General features: G+C 37.6%; 1 protein-coding gene across 2 annotated transcripts in view; it reads right to left on the minus strand.

Annotated features, from left to right (window-relative positions):
- The window catches only part of LOC122402003 (transcription factor collier), a 118,828-nt gene extending 99,230 nt beyond the window's left edge, over positions 1 to 19,598 (minus strand). For both annotated transcript variants that reach the window (XM_043404503.1, XM_043404495.1), the window contains exons 1-2: positions 19,283 to 19,598; positions 2,209 to 2,362 (exon numbers count right to left, since the gene is read on the minus strand). In XM_043404503.1, the coding sequence (XP_043260438.1) occupies positions 2,209 to 2,362; positions 19,283 to 19,353 (225 nt within the window). In that variant the 5' untranslated portion in view covers positions 19,354 to 19,598. The remainder of the gene's footprint in view (positions 1 to 2,208; positions 2,363 to 19,282) is intronic.
- Between the last annotated feature and the right edge of the window lie 727 nt (positions 19,599 to 20,325).

Below are 20,325 nucleotides of genomic sequence, written 5' to 3' on the forward strand. Positions count from 1 at the left end.
ATTATTTTTCAAATAATTTATTTGGATAATGCCCAAGATTGGAATTAGTGTTAATTTTAGAATAATTGAGTAATGAACTTTTCAAGGTTCTGTCTTGTTCGAGGATGATAAGATGAAGTCTCCGATAAAATAGATAAAATAAAGTTCTAAAAGTTTCGACATTTCTGGTTGAATCGACATTTAATAGTTATTTAAAATAAACACGTAAGCAAATAAAATATTATATTCTCTTAATGATTATTTTTCAAATAATTTACTTGGATCATGCCCAGGCCTGGAAGTGGTGTTAATTTTAGAATAATTGAGTAACGAACTTTTCTTTGATCCGATAAAATAGATCAAATAATTTCGAGCGAAAGTTTTAAGTTTCGACGTTTCTGGTTGAAATGGCGTTGATTTCCGAATGATCGAGTAGCAGATTTTCGAGGTACCGATCCTGTGGGAGGAACAGTGAGAAGATGAAGTCGGTGATAGGGTGGAAAGACACAGTGGCGAATGAAATTAGCGAGACCGTTTATTGTTCGTAAGTTACGCGGTCCGCGGGACCGAAATCGATACCCTTACGATCGCGTCAGTCCATTTCTCACGCGGTCAATGGATTTTCGCCTGTCGGACTAATTGCTGGAAAAGCTGGAGGTGTACCCCGCCGACTATCGATATGTATACGCATAGGCGGAGGCGTTTAATATTTGACGTCACCCCCGATGGAAATGGCAATTATCGAGATAAGCGTGCGCCCGCACGATATTCCCCGACGTCATAAAGGTCCACCTCACCTTTTTCCACTTATTCTCCCGGGAAGACCAGGGCTACCGTGAGCATTGAAATTCCAAAGTTGTCACTCGACACCAACCCTTCCTTTTTAACTCGATGTATCGACGATCCCTGCCCGATTTTTATACCGTTTGTTTATGCAGCTCGTCCTTCGCTCGCACGGTTCATTTTTGTTCCGAAGTTTGACTCAAATTATATAAATATGGCGTAAAAAGAGATCAAACAGAGGTTAAGAATTTTGTATGTGGAACTGGGTCAAACAATTTTTATTTAACCAATTTTACGAAATTTTTGCCAAAATTGATCTCCCAACCCCCTCTATTTTATAATATACAATCTTCTTTGGAAAAGATAATTTTAATTAAGTTTGTTTTTGATTTTAACGCTATTTTTATCAAGGTCTTACGCCTCCCTATTTCGACCAAATGTGTATATCTATATCTTTGCATTCGAATGCAAACAATTGAGGAAATATTTGTATAAATCGTGAAAAAATGATTAAATTTAGAAAATAATTTCAAGTTAATTTTGTGCTGTTAGAATTTTGGCCATAGTAAAATTCAAAGAGCGCTGGAAGCTTGGACGCCAATATAAGTAGAAATGGCGAGTAATGGACGGACAGCCAGGCAAATTCAGACGTGTACTCCGTAGATTTTCAAATTTAATTATCTTGGAAACGAAGCCTCCAACGAAAAACTTTTATTATACGTTTTCGACTTATTTTTTCATGTCGTCACCGCTTCGATTATACCACGATTACTGGAATACTCTATATAGTAATTATTACGATTTTTATGCTACTCATCAATTTCGTGAAATGAATATTTAAAGATTACTTCAGTTTGTTATTAAAAAATATTGATTGTTAATAGAATTGGAATATACAATGCAAGGAAACATCTCTAGCAGTGGACAAACGTTATAATTCGTTATAAAATTAGAAAGTTAATAACAATCGAGTAATACAATTCTCAATGTTGGCATAAATGTTGAATTTTGCACAAATGTAGTTTAAATTATCCTTTCAAAGAAACCATTTTTTATTCATTACAAAAATTATGGGTCTCCATATTATTGTGAATATCTTATTTAATATATTTTAATTTACTCTCACTCCCTCAACTTTTCCAAGTTTTATTTTAATATGATATTCATGTGAATTTTAAAGGTTCCTCATAAGTATTTGTATGATTCGAATCATGAAATTTTTTGAACAAACAAAATTTCCCCCTTTTCTATAAATCATACATTTCAGTAAAAGTGTAGCCATATAATTACACATATTTAAATAATGCTCACTGTAATATATAAATAGTATAAAATATATCATTTGCACGTGTCAAGTAATTTCACATAAATATTTAAAGACAGAATAAATATTGGAATTGAATCTCACGTAGACCACGGTTTTATAAATAAATAAATCAAACTTACCTGATCTTTTTCGACAAATCCCATGAAGGAAGTCCTCTCTATTTCGATCGGTTGACCGTGTCGATCGTAGAGTGCGATCACGAAATGGAAGAAATTACTTTTCCTTAAATTACTTGGTGGCTGTTTCTCGAAATGTGCTCTGCCTACTCCGACTCTGAAATTCACAAAGAATATTTCGTTATTTCAATATAATATTATCTATTAATTGTTATGAAACAAGTATGCACCTTTACTTTTGTCAAACTGTGTTTCGTTTTAAACCAAAATTCGTTATAACCAAACAAATGTAAAGTACGCGAAGTCAAAGGTACATATTTAATCGTTTCAACAATCGAATTCTCTTTCAAACGTATTACAAAATAAAGAATATAAATAGTTAATAAAAAAAAAAAACAAAATGGATATTGATATAGAGAGTAAAGATTCAAGATACAATAAATAATATTCTACGTACGACCATAATATGTATACACATGTAGTTATCGAAAAAAAATGCTCATTTTGAGTTTTGGAACATTAATAAAAATATTCTGTTTATGAATAAAAATTATGATTTGCCTCAAATATCTTGCAATAGTAATTCGATAACAATTGAGGAAATATTTCTATAAAAGAAATCCCATTTCTCAGAAATATTTCGAAAATGATCTTCGAGTTGTAAATTTCTGTTTTCTTCGCCTGTATCATGCGGAGGAATGACAAACATTTCGTTACGAGTAACCGGTATGAAGATACAGCGTGCGTTCCACGTCGTGAAACGATGCTCGATACCAAACTCGGACGTTAAACGTGAGATCCACCATCGTAGGGTCAAATAGGTATGTCTTACTCGACCTTGAATGCAATAAGAATGCCCAAACTGGTAAGAGGAAAGACAAACGAGGTTGTCCGTGGGGGAGCGCGCAGGTGGCCTCTACGCCTTAAAATCCCATTAAGGTCTCATGTGCCGAGATTAGGCCACCGGACTCCAATGCCATCTTTGAGTAATGGCACGGAAAGTCCCCTTTTCGAGTGCGCTGCTTCACGTAGTCCGCGTCTGCGATTAAACTTGGACTGATCTCGTAAAACATGATTTTTCATTCGGCTTCGCGTCACGATTGATAATATCTTTTTCACGATAACGTTCGACGAACTGCCTCTACTGCAGGAGGACTTCCGCTGCATCGACGAACGTCTCCAAGATTATATTACTTTCACAAGAATTCAATTATTACGTTTTATCAGCTTTTTGGTAAGTTAATATTTAAGGGAATAAGTTCTCCACAATTTAATTCGATGTCTACGACGCACCTGTATTTAGTTTCAGAGGACTTCCTGTGTATCAATTAACGTCAGGGGTTGCATCAGCACCTTTTTATAAAAATTAAACTGCATCGAATAATTCTGTCAAAGTTCTACTTTTTAAAAGGTGCAATTCTTTGGATACACCAAAACATAACAGTGATTCAATACTGTTTAAGTTTTCTTTATAATATTTTTATCAATTTCTGATCGTTTTCGTCAAAGTCTACCTACTCGAATTTTTTTCTCGAAAGTGCGTAGGATTTCGGGGGTGTGTCTATTCACAAAAAATGATTGTTATTAACCCTCGCAATCAAAAATAATTTTTTCGAAATGATTTGAAATTTTTTAATTTCGCCGAAAAATTTTTTAACGAAGCCTCAATTAACAAATTGGTATTCTTAATTTTCGTCTTATTTTCCCATTCAAATTTTTCCCAGAGATGGCCGAATACCCTGTACACACTACATTGCCTTACTGACGTGGCCCCCAGTACCTGATCCATCGATGACGAACATAATTTATATTATATTAGGTTATATTATATTATAGGTGTTAAAAACATTAAAAAACGTGGGCAATGATGTCTCAGAATGACCATCCCCCTAACGATCATCGAGGAAGGTTACTTAAAAGACAATTACTGCCATTGACAGACAACTTGTGATGTCACTTTCTACTCTCGTCAGCAGAGGGCTACTCAACCTCTATCTTCCTCACAAGTACTCCTCTTTGCTTTACCGATGTGTCCACTATCGCCTCTTTCGTTGATGACAAATATAAAATAAGGTTCGTAGGTATTAAAAACACTAAAAAGGCGTTGTGCCCCAGAATGACCATCCCCCTAACGATCAATGGGGAAGGGGTTGCTCAAAGGACATTAATAACTGACAAGTACAGTTCTCCGAGGTTGTTCATCGGGAATCGAGTGTCTATGTTTTATTAAGCAACCGATCCCGGGACGAGCAGGGTACACGTCGGGAGGCCAGGGTGCGTCGGGTCGAACCCCGGCCGCGGAGAAATCGCATTATCGGTCGGCGGTGGGTGCACGGGGTGCCGCGATCGCCCCGGCATCGCCGTGAAGCGATAAAACGATCGCGCGGAATGCCATCAGGACGGACTCTCGGAGCGGAAAACTGAATCGACGGGACCGAAAATGAATAGCGGCAGTTTTGCAGCACATTTGCGAAATAAATGATGGTATCGGCGGTGCGTTTGTCACGGTAGGCGGTGGGATGTCGGTCTGCCGGCAGGCAGAGGAGGCAGAGGAGGAGGTTACAAGGGGTTTGCCATCCGGGTATTCGAGGTCGAAGGGGGTGGTGAATCCGGTGCAGAACGAAGAGAGGGTCCGCTGGAGGGAAGGAGGCCACCACGGGCGGCAGGGTTGCCGGGAGGGGAGTGATGTACTGCCCGTGTCGATAATTATCGGTGGCTGATTAACCGGCCGCCGGTTCGCGCCCCATAACTCTCGACGTCCGATTATTTTGCCCTGTTTGCCATGCACCAATTCCTATATAACGTGTAGGCACATCCTGCCGCGCCGTTACATTATCACCTGCGGTGCGATTGCCGCACACCTTTTTGGAAACCGTTGCGGATTGCGGAGCGCCGCGCAGCCGCGGTTGCAAGACTATGCTCGTTAAAATAACAATATGCGAGCACCAGCGGTCGCGTTTTATTTCGCGAATGGGGGGACCACCGATGATGATTTTCCACCCTGATCGTTTCGCGAGTTCTTCAGGGATAAGATAAGAATTCAGGGGAAAGATAAGATCTCTAGCTTTTAAATATGAAATGAACAATACGACAATTTAAAAATGAATTATTATTGATGATATCTTCTTGGCACGTAATTCGAAACATCGATTTGATACGTCGAAATAAAACTTTCGAGCAGTTGTTTTAGAAAATGGAAAAACCACTGTGGAGGTTAGGATGTTTTCAAAGGGAGAAACTGGGAACTGTGCAACGTGCCAGTGAATCTAGATGCCGAGGCAATTTAACAGCCCGGTGTAATTATAATCACGCGGCGGGAGAGCGTTTCGCGCCAATATTCCTTTATTAAGCACCTATTTTTCGCCTCATTTCCTGCTCTCATCACTTGCTACGCGTGTCCACCATTTAAGAGCTATCAATCTGTTTTCCTGTTCGCGTAGTCCACCGCTGCATGAATATTGAATCGTGCGCGCGTGCTCGGTTCATTATTCATTTTGAATTTTCCAACTTTCGAGCGACCGTTCAAGTTGGGAACGAACATTCGTAAATAAATTTGTCGGAATAGTTGTCAAACATTGAAATACGGAAGCAGGTTCCATTGATCCTCGTCCAGCGAACTCCAAGTCCATTTGGACATACGCAAACTGTTTATTTCAGTGTCTTTAAGTGTTGGTTTTTAATATATAGCTTTTAGAATTAATTATTTGTTTATGTAAATAACTGTGAAGGTAATTGTTAATGCTAAGCATGTTACTCAAGAAAAATGATTGAAATAATTTCAAGTTAAAAGATGTCTTTCGACACCTTTGATAGAAATGGGTTTAACTCTGTAATTATACGCAATAGGAAAACATAATTCGAGTAAATGTTAGTCAGTTCGATGAGAGCTATTCAAAATAAAAAAAAAGAGAATAATATCCTCTTCTATTTACGAAATTCTAGGGGGTCCAAATTTTCATTCCCAACAGACGTCTCGAAAACTATTGGTCGCGAAATGATTAACTTAAAAAAGAAATGGAGTCGATATCTTCGTTGATTTCGCAGAAAACGGTTTCTAACGCTTTATTTGGAGCGCGTGGTATAAATCGTTGGTCGATGAAAGACGTGGTCACGCGTTTGAAAGCAGAACGAGTCGGAATGTTGGCAATTTCCAAAGAAAGGGTGTTGCGATAATTAGTATGTAGGGAAACGACGGCTTGTGTGCCTCGAGTATACAGTGTGTCCCCACGCGACCGGGAGAAGCTATATGGTTAGCACTGAAATGGTTAGAAATACGAAAAAACGCCAAATTCACAACTGAATATCATTTTAATTATTTCCTTCTTTTTTAAAGAAATTCAGCCACTACAAAAAAATATAACTCACGCATCTTTATGCAAATTCATAAAATGGAAGTTTTGCAAAGGGTTGTTTCAACCCCTAAATACAATAATTCGTATCTTACGTATTTCTTATATTTTTACATATACAGTGCAATCTATAGTTTTTTTGAGAATTAAAATTTGTCATAAATGCATAAACATCCGCAGTCTAATCATTACTAGATTTAAAAAAGCAACATGAACGATGTAAAGTAAATCATTTCTTCTCTTCTGATCATAAAAAGATTGTTCTTTAAATAATAGTATATTCATTGCACGATTTAAAACCGATTAAGAAAGAGTTTATTGAAATGTCTAGTTTGTCAGAAAAAAAATATAAAAAGAGACTTTCTTTACGTTTAAAATAGAAAAGAAAAGCTCCAAGAAGAATAAAAGAGAGGTCTATGTACTTTCAGAAATGTTAATTTTCGCGTTAAGAAATTATTAAAGTTTACTGAATCATTTCTCTTCGTTTGAAGTGGTCTGTGCTATTACACATTAAAATGTTTGCAAACACGAGCCATTTACGAGTACCGAAATAGTTAGCTAAATTTCCAATAATTTTGAGGATATATATGCAATAAGAAGGCGATTTTCGCGTAAAAGGGGCGCGACCAGGGCCACTTTCGTCGAGTATTTCGCGCAGGGGTCGCGCGTTGCGGGCCACACTAATTGTAAGCGACGCGGGGATGATAATTATGGGCTCGATTCGCGCGCGCAGTATCCACGGTGCACAATTTGCCACTCGCTCGTTTTTGGATAGCAGATAACGCTCGTCGATGGCGTACAAACGCGTCGCTGCGTTGCCTTCAGCCCCGGGGCTCAGCGATTCCAACTGCGTAACTTTTCTTTCACGACGACTGAGGCAATGCTGCGATTCGATCGACCGACAAAGATAACCCGATACACACCGCACAGCCAAATACGCAAATGAAGATGTAGGACGCGATAGTTGCGCCTTTTCGTACGATACTGGTTTTTTCGTTGCGCTCGTCCATCCACGAAATAATTTAGCACCCGAAACCGACCCATGGCGCAACACCAAAATCACGTAAAATTTGTTTACCAATAATAAGTACTAAATACGTTTGTTTTATTTTACAGGTTAACTCGTATATATTTTATTTGGCGTTAACGAAGAACAGGAATCAATTCTATATCGTAAATAAAAATGTCAGCTGATATGTATTTTATATCAGTCTGTGTGGATGACAGATAATTCAAAAGTTCAAAAGTTAATATTTATACAATATTTTTAATCTAAAATAATTTCAATTTTAAAATAATCTCTGTTTATCTGGTCTGGTCTGGTCTAATTAACTGTTAAAAAATCTGTACCTACCCTATAACTAAAATTTAATAATACAGGTGAAGTTGGGAGCCATATTAATGGAATGTAAAACAGAATTAGTGAAAAATGTATTAAATTTTGAATAGTTATAATTTCTATAATTTTAAGTAGTTTTATTCCAGAGGAATGACGTAGATTAGGAAAATTTTGAAATTATTTGAAATGCTTGACGAAATAATTAGTCCCCTTCTCCTGTAATTCCGAGAATGTATAGCAGAGTTTTCAAAAAACGAATACCCATGCAGTAATCAAATTCTCGAGAAAGGAAGCGTGTAATCCGTGTCATATTTCCGCGGCTACGGGATAAGAAATGAGATTTCGTACGAGGCGAAAGTCACTTAAGACGATCAACATCCCGACCTGGCGGAAGTTATGGTACTCGAAAACGTTGATCTTGCCGGAGAATGCAAAGTCGTTGGAGAAGAAAGGAATTAGCAGCAATAAGCGTTAATCAGATCACATATCAATTATCAGTATGATTATTACATACAAAAAGTGTAAAAAGCTTCTAATAAGTAATATTAAATAAAGTTGGTGCACGATTCCATCGTAACAGATGAAACTATGATCCTCTGTTAAACTATGAACCCTCTGATGAAAAAGAAATCATCCCTGAAAAAAGCCAAAGTGTTTCCTTCGACAAGAAAGATTATGGCCACTATTTGTTGGGATTGCTGGAGAATTTTATTGGTGGATTTCGATAAAAGGTGTGTTAAGATAAATGCACGATCGTATATTATACTACATATACAGTGAAGCTGTTTTTACACGCAAAGAAATCATTGAAAGTATTCATTTATAGTAAATCTCCTTCCTCTAAATTTGAAAGTTATGTACATACATATTTATGTTTTTAGATTAAATCTTCCGAGGGTCCACGATAATAAAAATCATTATTTAAAGGGTAAATAAAAAGTTGAAAACCCCTCTGATATTGAGCATAAATTTCGACAAATAATTTGTGAGGAAGGACTCGAAAATTTGACAAAAAGGGAAGGATTTTTTATCGAGACTGTTTAATATCTGCTTTTATTTTTCTCTTGCCTGTAAAATTTATGAATAATAAAATTTATATCTGCATATACCGAGGCGAGTCATTTTCAACCCTTACAGAATTTGGGTAATTGATTTCACTAGAATTGTAGAAGTTTCTCATAAAATAGTTCAAACATATATATTTCAAAATGTATAAAAATTATCAAAAGAAACTTGTGCGATATGTCTGCTTGGTTGTTGGATATCTACGCTTCTATCGTGTTTTTCATAGCTCTCGCAGGCCCATAGAAACATATGACACTCGTATTTGTCGATATTCTTTTGTTTATGACACTGTTGCATATCAAAAAATATGTCTGATTTAGTTCGAAGTAAATGCTTGCAAAGGAAACATAATCTTGTGTTGTGATACTTCTACTTTTATAAAAACTCATTTTGGCCCCTCCAATAGAGTAATTGATAATTCTAACATTAATTGTTATTAATTAGGAACATGCAATTTGGGTGATCTGAAAATTTATTTCCACAAATGAATGAAACTCGCAACAGTTTCATATTAGCTCATTTTTCAATATATAATTTAAAGAAATGCATTTTCAACCGATTCATCTGTGGTGTAAAATTCGCCACAAAAAATACAAAACTCATCCATTTACATTATTCCAATATTTCTAATAGTTTGTAACATCTTAAACACGTATCACTGTCTCTATTTTGAGGGCGAATTTCACCCCTTCGACATGAACGATACAAAAAAATAACGATCAAATATTATTGGTAGCTCTGCCAGGACGCTAAATTCCATAAAAATTAGCAATTGACACTTTGTTATGTTTCGTTATTAAATTATAAATGTTATCTTTCGTCGATCCTAGAAAGTCTGACAGTCTAATAGATATAAGTTTCCCCAAAAAACACAAAATTCATCCATTTACATTATTCCAATATTTCTAATAGTTTGTAACATCTTAAACACGTATCACTGTCTCTACTTTGAGGGCGAATTTCACCCCTTCGACATGAACGATACAAAAAAATAACGATCAAATATTATTGGTAGCTCTGCTAGGTCGCTAAATTCCATAAAAATTAGCGATTGACACTTTGTTACGTTTCGTTATTAAATTATGAGTGTTATCTTTCGTCAATCCTTGAAAGTCTGACAGTCTAATAGATATAAGTTTCCCCAAAAAACACAAAATTCATCCATTTACATTATTCCAATATTTCTAATAGTTTGTAACATCTTAAACACGTATCACTGTCTCTACTTTGAGGGCGAATTTCACCCCTTCGACATGAACGATACAAAAAAATAACGATCAAATATTATTGGTAGCTCTGCTAGGTCGCTAAATTCCATAAAAATTAGCGATTGACACTTTGTTACGTTTCGTTATTAAATTATGAGTGTTATCTTTCGTCAATCCTTGAAAGTCTGACAGTCTAATAGATATAAGTTTCCCCAAAAAACACAAAATTCATCCATTTACATTATTCCAATATTTCTAATAGTTTGTAACATCTTAAACACGTATCACTGTCTCTACTTTGAGGGCGAATTTCACCCCTTCGACATGAACGATACAAAAAAATAAGGATCAAATATTTTTGGTAGCTCTGCTAGGTCGCTAAATTCCATAAAAATTAGCGATTGACACTTTGTTACGTTTCGTTATTAAATTATGAGTGTTATCTTTCGTCAATCCTTGAAAGTCTGACAGTCTAATAGATATAAGTTTCCCCAAAAAACACAAAATTCATCCATTTACATTATTCCAATATTTCTAATAGTTTGTAACATCTTAAACACGTATCACTGTCTCTACTTTGAGGGCGAATTTCACCCCTTCGACATGAACGATACAAAAAAATAAGGATCAAATATTTTTGGTAGCTCTGCTAGGTCGCTAAATTCCATAAAAATTAGCGATTGACACTTTGTTACGTTTCGTTATTAAATTATGAGTGTTATCTTTCGTCAATCCTTGAAAGTCTGACAGTCTAATTGATGTAAATTTCCCCCCAAAAGCGCTGTAACTTCTCGAGAAATGAGAAAAGAAGCATTCTCGAAATATTCTCGGGAAGAAGGGGCTATCCGTGGCCGAAAAATGATTTTTCGTACGATTGTTTTGGATTAAATACGGGCTCGATGGCAATTCGAAAATATAGATCGTCGGAACGACTGTCCAGGCTGTTCTATACTTCACGCGCGATCCGCAACCTATGCTATTTGCGCACAATGCATTACGGTCGAAATATGCGGATAACACAAACCCGTGGATACAGTTACGAATTCGTGGATAAAGCAATCGCGGAGAATTACAATAAATCCGCAGTTAATGTATACCGCCGGGCGTTAGTTATTACGAGTTGGCCGAAGCGCAGTCTATTTACGCTTGCACCCAATGTGATTCATAATGCGCGCGGAGATAATGAGCAATTTGTAATATATCCGAATGTAATTCGCGACCAGTCCACGTTGCCCGCGAATGCTGTTCAATTTAACGCAGTATTTTGCAGCTGCTTCTGGCAAAAATTTATTAATTTGTTTACGACTACCAATTCTAGCCGCCGCCACAAAAGCGACAGATACTCGACAAAAAGGCTCCTCCCATGTTTCCATATTTTACATATTTGGAAGAAGAAAATGTACCTTTTATTTGTGTTGTCTATAAAATCTAATGAAATCTTTAATTCGAAGAAATTGCTGATTTTTGTTGGGACAAAATTATGACAGATTCCCCGCACATGGTATATAAGTATTTTTAAAATTATAAGATTGATTCCCCAAGTTTGATGTGTAAATATTTTTAAAATTTTGAGACAGATTCCCCAAGTATGGTATGTAAGTATTTTAAATTTAAAATTTGAAGTTAAGTATTTTTTAAATTATGAGACACATTCCCCAAGAGACATCTGTATCAGCATCTCTTTCTCCAAAACAATAGACACTATATTAAGATTCTTTACGTGTAAAGCAATGAACTGTCAATTGTTATTTAAGCAATCATTTGTCTTATATAATTAATAGCAGTCAATGTTAAAAATACCGTGAAAAACATGTTTGATATATTTGATGAGTCCACTATGTCATTTCCAACCTGTCAGATAAGATTGATTTTACATTTACATTTTAAAAATAATTATATTTACAATATTTTCATTTTCACTGAAAGGGTTAGTGCAATCTTACAATTCATATCTTTTGTTTCGATGACTCGATAAGTACCGGGGGGAATAATTTTGCACCAACAGCGGAGGGCAGAAACTACGTCAACTAGCGAGGCACTATTGTACTTGAAATTCCGTCGGTATTCTTCTTCAGAAATTTTCGTTCGAATGGAATAATTGCATTGTTCACGTAAAGCATATTCAATGATTTGAGTAAAAGCAATAGTTGTTTCAGAACTTTCGTCATACGATTCGTTTTGCTTTCGTTCGTAGACTCGCCGTAGGAAGTCGTCGTTTTTCCACCGGCGACACGTCGTGTCCCTTCGTCGAGCACGATGGTTTGTTGCTTCATTAGGTGGGTAACTTTTTTAGGGGTTTTTAAAAAGCGTGAGAGTTTATGTCTGTTTGCCGGGAGTTTTAAAACAGTTTCGCCAAGCCCTCTCGCACCCTCTTTTCGAGTCGCGGTTCAGCACGTCTGTGCGTTACAACCGCTCTTCACGAAGGAAACGAAACTTTTCACCGTAAATTTGAACAGAAACGATCCCGACATTTAACATTTTCTTTAAGCCGCTTGTTTAAACTGCCCTAACAGCGTTTCAATTAAATACCGACTGTGAATATTTCTAATCGATCCGATGAAGGCAATGCCATCGAAATTATCAATGGGGAACCCCAATTTACAATCAAATATGCAACGTGGATCACCCAAATTTTCTCCCGAACTATTTGTTGTGTGAGAAATTTGTTTAGTATCGAGAGAAACATATAAAATAATTTGTTTCTTTTTTCATTTTTACATTGAGTTTTTTAAACTACAACTGTTTATTGAATACAGAATAAGAGAATTGTTAATAGAATTATGTTCTTCGAAGTCTGTTCATATTCTCTCCATAAAAAAACATTTACGTTAGACAGAAACCTGTCAGACTTTGAAACCCTTTCTCTAAACTATTGTTTCTGCCAGTTCCTAGTAAATTTGAAAATGATTTACGCTTTTTGCGCGAATTCTGTCAATTACAAATGTTTGCCTAACAGGCATAAGAATTATCTGTCGTTGAAAAATAAATTCCAACGTTAAAATTAAAGAAATGAAACAAGTAAATTGGGGGGTCCAACTTTGGACTTTTCCTAATCCACTACTTCTCTCGCTTAAAAATACTTTGTACTGTAATTTTTTTCGTGAATTCTGCCAAAGTAGGCTTTAAACAATACATCTGAGAATCGTCTGCCATTTAAAAATGAATTCCAACGTTAAAATTAAAGAAATGAAGGAAGTAAATTGGGGGTCCAACTTTGGAGCACTTTTCCTAACCTACCATTTCTCTCACTTAAAAATACTTGGCACTTTAATTTTTTCCGTGAATTCTACCAAACTAGGCTTTTAGATAACAGTCTTAAGAATAGTCAATCGTTGTGAAATGAATTCCAACGTTAAAATTAAAGAAATGAAACAAGTAAATTGGGGGTCCAACTTTGGAGCTCTCTTCTTAATCCACTACTTCTCCTACATGAAAATACTTCGTACTGTAATTTTTTTCGGGAATTCTACCAAACTAGGCTTTTAGATAACAGTCTTAAGAATAGTCAATCGTTGAAAAATGAATTCCAACGTTAAAATTAAAGAAATGAAACAAGTAAATTGGAGATCCAACTTTGGAGTACTTTTCCTAATCCACTACTTCTCTCACTTAAAAATACTTAGCACTGTAATTTTTTCCGTGAATTCTGCCAAAGTAGGCTTTAAACAATACATCTGAGAATCCTCTGCCATTTAAAAATGAATTCCAACATTAAAATTAAAGAAATGAAGCTAGTAAAATTAGGGGTTCCAACTTTGGAGCACTTTTCCTAACCCACCATTTCTCTCACTTAAAAATACTTTGCACTGTAATTTTTTTCATGAATTCTGCCAAACTAGGCTTTAAACAATACATCTAAGAATCGTCTGCCATAGAAAAATGAACCCCAACGTTAAAATTAAAGAAATGAAATAAGTAAATTGGGGTCCAACTTTGGACTTTTCCTAACCCACCATTTCTCTCTCGTAAAAATACCTTGCACTGTAATTTTTTCGTGAATTCTGCCAAACTGGGCTTTAAACAATACATCTAAGAATCGTCTGCCATAGAAAAATGAACCCCAACGTTAAAATTAAAGAAATGAAACAAGTAAATTGGAGGTCCAACTTTGGAGCACTCTTCCTAATCCACACTTCTCTTACATGAAATTACTTTGCACTGTAATTTTTTTCGTGAATTCTGCCAAACTAGGCTTTTAGATAACAGTCTTAAGAATCGTTTGTCATTTAAAAATGAATTCCAACGTTAAAATTAAAGAAATGAAACAAGTAAATTGGGGGTCCAACTTTGGAGCACTCTTCTTAATCCACTACTTCTCCTACATGAAAATACTTTGCACTGTAATTTTTTTCATGAATTCTGCCAAACTATGCTTTAAATAATATATCTAAGAATCGTCTGCCATTTAAAAATGAATTCCAACGTTAACATTACATAAATGAAACAAGTAAATTGGGGGTCCAACTTTGGACTTTTCCTAATCCACCATTTCTCTCTCGTAAAAATACCTTGCACTGTAATTTTTTCCGTGAATTCTGCCAAACTAGGTTTTCAGATAACAGTCTTAAGAATAGTCGTTGAGAAACTAATTTTACCGCGAGGTTTGAGAAAGTTACGCGAGGGGGAACCGATCGGGGGTACTTTCTTCCACGTTTTTAGCTTTTTTCCCCGAACGCAAATGAAAAGCCATAGCGTCGCGAACGGAAAACAATCGAGTAAAAGAGGGAACGTGGGGAAAGACAGGAGCGCAAAAGGCGCTAAAATTCTCAATTACATTAACTCGATTCCGGTCGCCGGTTCTCGTGTCACGCTACTTGGAAGGGGTTAGTTAAGAGAACTGCTATTGGATTAGCGCATCCCCAACCCGGTCGGTTTACCTTCTCGAGTCCGCGTATCTGTACCTTCGTCGTTTGCACGTCGTACAAATCCCTTAAGCGAGGTTGCAATAAAACACGGTTTATCGTTCGGCAAATGCATGTACGTGTGAATCGTTTTGAAATGCTCGGCTTCCAAAGATAAACTGGACATTTGTTCTTGCCGCACGAAGTACGGAGTTATCGTCGCTCACCGCTGATACAACATAAGTTCAGCCTGTTCGCGGATCGAACGACGACGAAAGGAATGTGTAAAACAATTTTTAAATCCTCCTCGCAGCCAACATAAACACACAAACTTCACAAATGATTATACGTTCTCAAGACATTTCTCTAAATGTCTTCAAAGCCCAAAAAACCCCTTCGAAACTCTCGTATCTTCCGAATTTTGTTTATAAATATTTGTCACTTTCATTTGTTTTAATAAGATTTTTAGAAAATGTCCACATACATATACAAACTTTAGAAATGACTTTACGTTCATCAGAAATTTGTATGATCTCTGAAAAATGCAAGAAACACAGTCGACTCTTTCGAAACTCTCGTGTTTTCCAAATTTCGTTTATAAATAGCTTTTCCCTCAAATTTTATTTAAAAAGAAACCCCCACATAAATACAGAAATTTTGCAAATAATTTTACATTCTCTGGAAATCTTTATCGTTTCTTAAAAATGCAAGAAACAAATTTCGTTTATAAATGTTCGTCGCTATTATTTCTTTCACTCTTTTGTGACATAAATACACAAACTTTATAATCGATTTTACATCCCCAAATAGTGGCTATGATTTTTTTTTTAAGTGCAAAAAAACACAGTCGACTCTTTTGAAAATATCTCACGAATTAATAAATATTATTTGCCAATGTTTTTAATAGGATTTCTAAAAGAACATAAGCTCGGAATAGGTTGCAGATGTCCGACGGTCTGCGAGACAGGAAGTTATTAAACTTTCATCTCGATTTTATCCATGTGTCACGATAGTTTGCGTTATTTTTAAAATTTCGTTTTAAACTATTACGTTTCCTAAGCGAAGTTTATTATTGTCGAACAGCAGAACGAACAGAGGAAGATTGAAGTTAATTTCTACAACCGTTTCCCGTCGCTTCGCGAAGAGTGTTGCCGCGACTACGGTGGCTCCATTTTCTCCCTTCTTTTCGAACAAGAAATTAAGTATTGTGAAAAATTACGATACACTCGAGATCGCTGGAACGAGATAAACAATATAAACCAAGCTTATAATTGCAAAAACAACCGCAGAAGGTGATTAATCATCGTTCTGAATCTGACGATATTAACTGCAAGAGTTTTTTCAATTTTAACGAATAAAAATATTCGAAATTTCAGTGGAGTACAATTGCGTAGTATTCCTATATTTACTAAAAAATTTACAAGTGTTAGGGTTCGTTTATTGCAAGTGCCCTACATAGATAGGAAGAGTGGTCTGACTTTGGTCATATTCTTCTACTTAAATATTTCAAACTTGCATATTTAAATAGTACTTCGGTAGTTGAATTATACACGCTGTTATATCAATTACGAATCAGGTGTACATTGTTTAAAAAATGTATCTGGACGCAGAAATACGATTATAAACGTTTAAGTTTTAATGAATCATTATTTTGAACGAACTTGTAAAAATAAACGACAATGGCGTATAATGAATTTACAAATATAAATGTAAAATAAATCGAAAACCTTGTACTGGAATGTGAAATAACGAAATTTAGATTTGGGCCAAAATGGACCACCCTGTTCGACGTTCGAGGGCTAAGAAGGATATTTTTAGAGAATTTTAGTAATTCAGTACGTTGATTGAAATCATGAAACGAAGAAACATTACTTTCATATTTTCTGTGTACTCAAATATCGTATATTTGTTTGAAGGACCAAGATTTTAGAGTCTAAACACTTCACCCTGTTTGACTACGTAAAATAAAAAGTTTTCACTGCACCGTTCGTCGTACGTGTTAAACAGTTTGGTACCGAAAGGGTTGATGATATAAAAACGAGAATAAAAACCATTCCTACAGTTTGGAGCGAAAACTAACATGTTTATTACGAATCATGAATTATCTGTGCAACCGTCGAACAGGTGTACCGTCGCATTTGTACCTTTTTACTTTGAACGATTGAAAATTAATTTTCGCCAGAACTTCATAAATCGCATTACAAACTTCGGGAATCGCGACTGTTACGCTGCAAACATTCTGCAAAGAGCACTTGAGTGGGGAAACACGATTAGATAATTTAGGGTTACTTTGGGTTACTTAAGTTTAAGTTTTCCAGGAAAATTTGGTGTCATGAAAGTATCAGTCTTTCATATTAGAGATTAAACGTTTTTTTTCTAATATTTTGCGATACTCCATCAATTCAGACATTCGCTACTTTCTCGATATTTTGGAAAGTAAAAAGTATTTTGCGTTCGCTGTTGATGAATCGTCCGTACAATCGACTAAGGCAAATCTAGACACTTTGGAAGATCATCGCTGGGTAATTCGTTCTCAGTGACAGGCGTAAGTACCGTTTCATCTGTATTTCCTCCGCGACGAACACTGAAAACGGACGACTCCTCCACGGCGAAGCGTGACAAATGTAAACGCGACCGATGACAAGCGAACGTCTCTTCGTTCATTATCGAGATATAGCTGTCGATCGACAGAGGTTTCCCAAGCGTCCAATCAGGACGGTGTCATTCTTTTTACGTTGAACAGGTGTAAATACTGCACCTCTCATCCTTCATCATTACCGAGGATGAATCATCCCAAGCAAAGGGGTGTAATTCGAGTTTAAATGCTACATCTTTCGTCTTTCAACTTCACCGAGGGATCATCGAAGAGGTGTAAATTCGAATAAAATACTAGACCTTTCATCTTTGATCTCAGGATAAATCATCCAGGGCAAAGGGGTGTAATTCGACTTTAAATACTACATCTTTCGCCTTTCAACTTCACCGAGGGATCATCCAAGAGGTGTAAATTCGAATAAAATACTAGACCTTTCCCTACTAGACTCAACCCCTTGACGTATGGTTCAATTTCAAATAATTGTTCAAACATATACTATTTAATTTTGTTTAAATTTGTTCGTGCAAGGGATGGCCACGAAAAAGAGTCGATTTGTTGTACGAATGTAAAAATATGCTGATTGCAATATATGAGTCTTGATGACGAGTGAATAGTCTCATGATAGTAAAACTTGACGTTAAAAACTTGTAACGAGTCAGACTCGTCATTCTATGGTAAAGGATTAAATACTACATCTCTCATTTTGATCTTCACTGAGAGTGGATCATACGCGAGGATCATTCAAAGTGAAGAGGCGTGAATTCGACTTTTAATCGTTGATCTTTACCGAGGATGAATCATCCAAAGCGAAGGGGTGCAAATTCGACTTGACCAGTCAGCTGTGGCGACCTCTTTGCAGAGCGCGCACCTGTTTGTTTTATTTCGTTTTTACCTCCAAAGATTCTAAACGTATTGAAATTAACGAATATAATTTAATTTTCGCTAAAATTACAATTTGTATAGTAAATGGTAGCTAACTTTACGCACGACGGATACAGTCGTCAAACACAGCTCACTGGTTAAATACTACACCCCTCATCCTTCACCTCCACCGAAGATCATCCAAAGTGCAAATTCGACTCAAACACTTTTCATCCTTGATTTTCACTGAGGATGAATGATCCTAAGCGAAGGGGTGTAAATTCGACTCTAATACTGGACTTTTCATGCTTCATCCGTGGATGAATCAGCCAAAGTGAAAAGGTGTAAATTCGACTTAAACACTTTTCATCCTCGATTTTCACTTAGACGAAGGGGTGTAAATTCGACTTAAACAGTGGACCTCTCGTCCAGAGTTAGAAACGTAAATTCGACTCTAATACTGGACTCTTCATGCTTCATCCGAGGATGAATCAGCCAAAGTGAAAAGGTGTAAATTCGACTTAAACACTTTTCATCCTCGATTTTCACTTAGACGAAGGGGTGTAAATTTGACTTAAATAATGGACTTCTTGTCCAGAGTTAGAAACGTAAATTCGACTCTAATACTGGACTTTTCATGCTTCATCCGAGGATGAATCAGCCAAAGTGGTGTAAATTCGACTTAAACACTTTTCATCGTCGATTCTCTCCAAGGATGAACGATCCAAAGCGAACGAGCGCGAATTGGAGTTTCGGGGGTCGCAAGTGTCCCGTAAAAGCAACGGGTATCGCAGGTGATAAAATGTGGTGGTACTCACGTTCCGTTATCGGCGAGCGCGGGCTGGGGCCAAGCACGTGGCACGGGTTCCTCTTTGAGTATCTGCCGCATGTCCTGAGGCGCGAAAACGAGCGGCGCCCGCGGGTGGTGATGAGGCGGCGGCGGTGGCGGAGCTACGCTCGCCCCGTAGAGCTTACGTCCCCAGTGACCCTCGAGTTCGACGGGGCTTCCGCCCCCGGTGGTGGTGCCCGTGCCACCTCCTGCGCCGAGTCCGAGCCATGGCGACCCCCCAGCACCCACGATCGTGGAGCTGGGCAGGAGACCGCTCCACTCGTCGGACCGCGTCGTGAGGCCGTACGGACTCTCCTGGGGCAACAGGCTTTCTGCTTCTCGATACCAACCGCGGTGAGAACCTTCCTCGGCTCCTCGAGCGAGCCGTGCGCACCCGAACGAGAGAGATCACCTCTCGGTCAGAACGATCCCCACCAGCGCCACGATTGTTCACGAGCGAGTCAAATCGATCAAGTCCTTCGACATGGACGCCTCGTGACTACGCATTAAACGGCCCCGTAACAGGTGCAACCTGCTACCCCGTCACACCATTAACTTAGCGGCCGACCGCGTGTCGGCGCACACGCGTGTCCACCCCCGAACGAGCCCCCGCGACGTATCACCGACACTCGGATCGCTCTCGTCTCCTACGCGTTTCCACTGACCCCGTTCACTTGTTTTCTTAAATATATTTATACTGCTATTCGATTCGTTTTCCCCCCTGTATCGACGTCACTGACACCCGTGATCACTCTCTGCCGGTCCGTCACTCGGTGTTTGCGCGCGGCATCTAGACGCCGTGGACCTAGCTCGCCGGGTAATCTCGGGATCTTCGTTTCTTTCCTCGATCCCAAGCGTGTGTCCGCGGCGACGAGTCCTCCGAGATCCTCGAAGGATCCACTTGGGATGAAGTAATCGAGTTGGATACGCGCGCAGTGCAACGGTAATCTGAGCAGCGGGCGACGGTGGCGTGGTGCGTATATCGTCGGCACGAAAGTGTCGGGAGGGTGTCTCGTGACCAGAAGAGAGGTC

Source organism: Colletes gigas, unplaced genomic scaffold (genome assembly GCF_013123115.1).
Source record: "Colletes gigas isolate AHSC1104 unplaced genomic scaffold, ASM1312311v1 Colletes_gigas_Sc00002, whole genome shotgun sequence".
Taxonomy (NCBI): domain Eukaryota; kingdom Metazoa; phylum Arthropoda; class Insecta; order Hymenoptera; family Colletidae; genus Colletes; species Colletes gigas.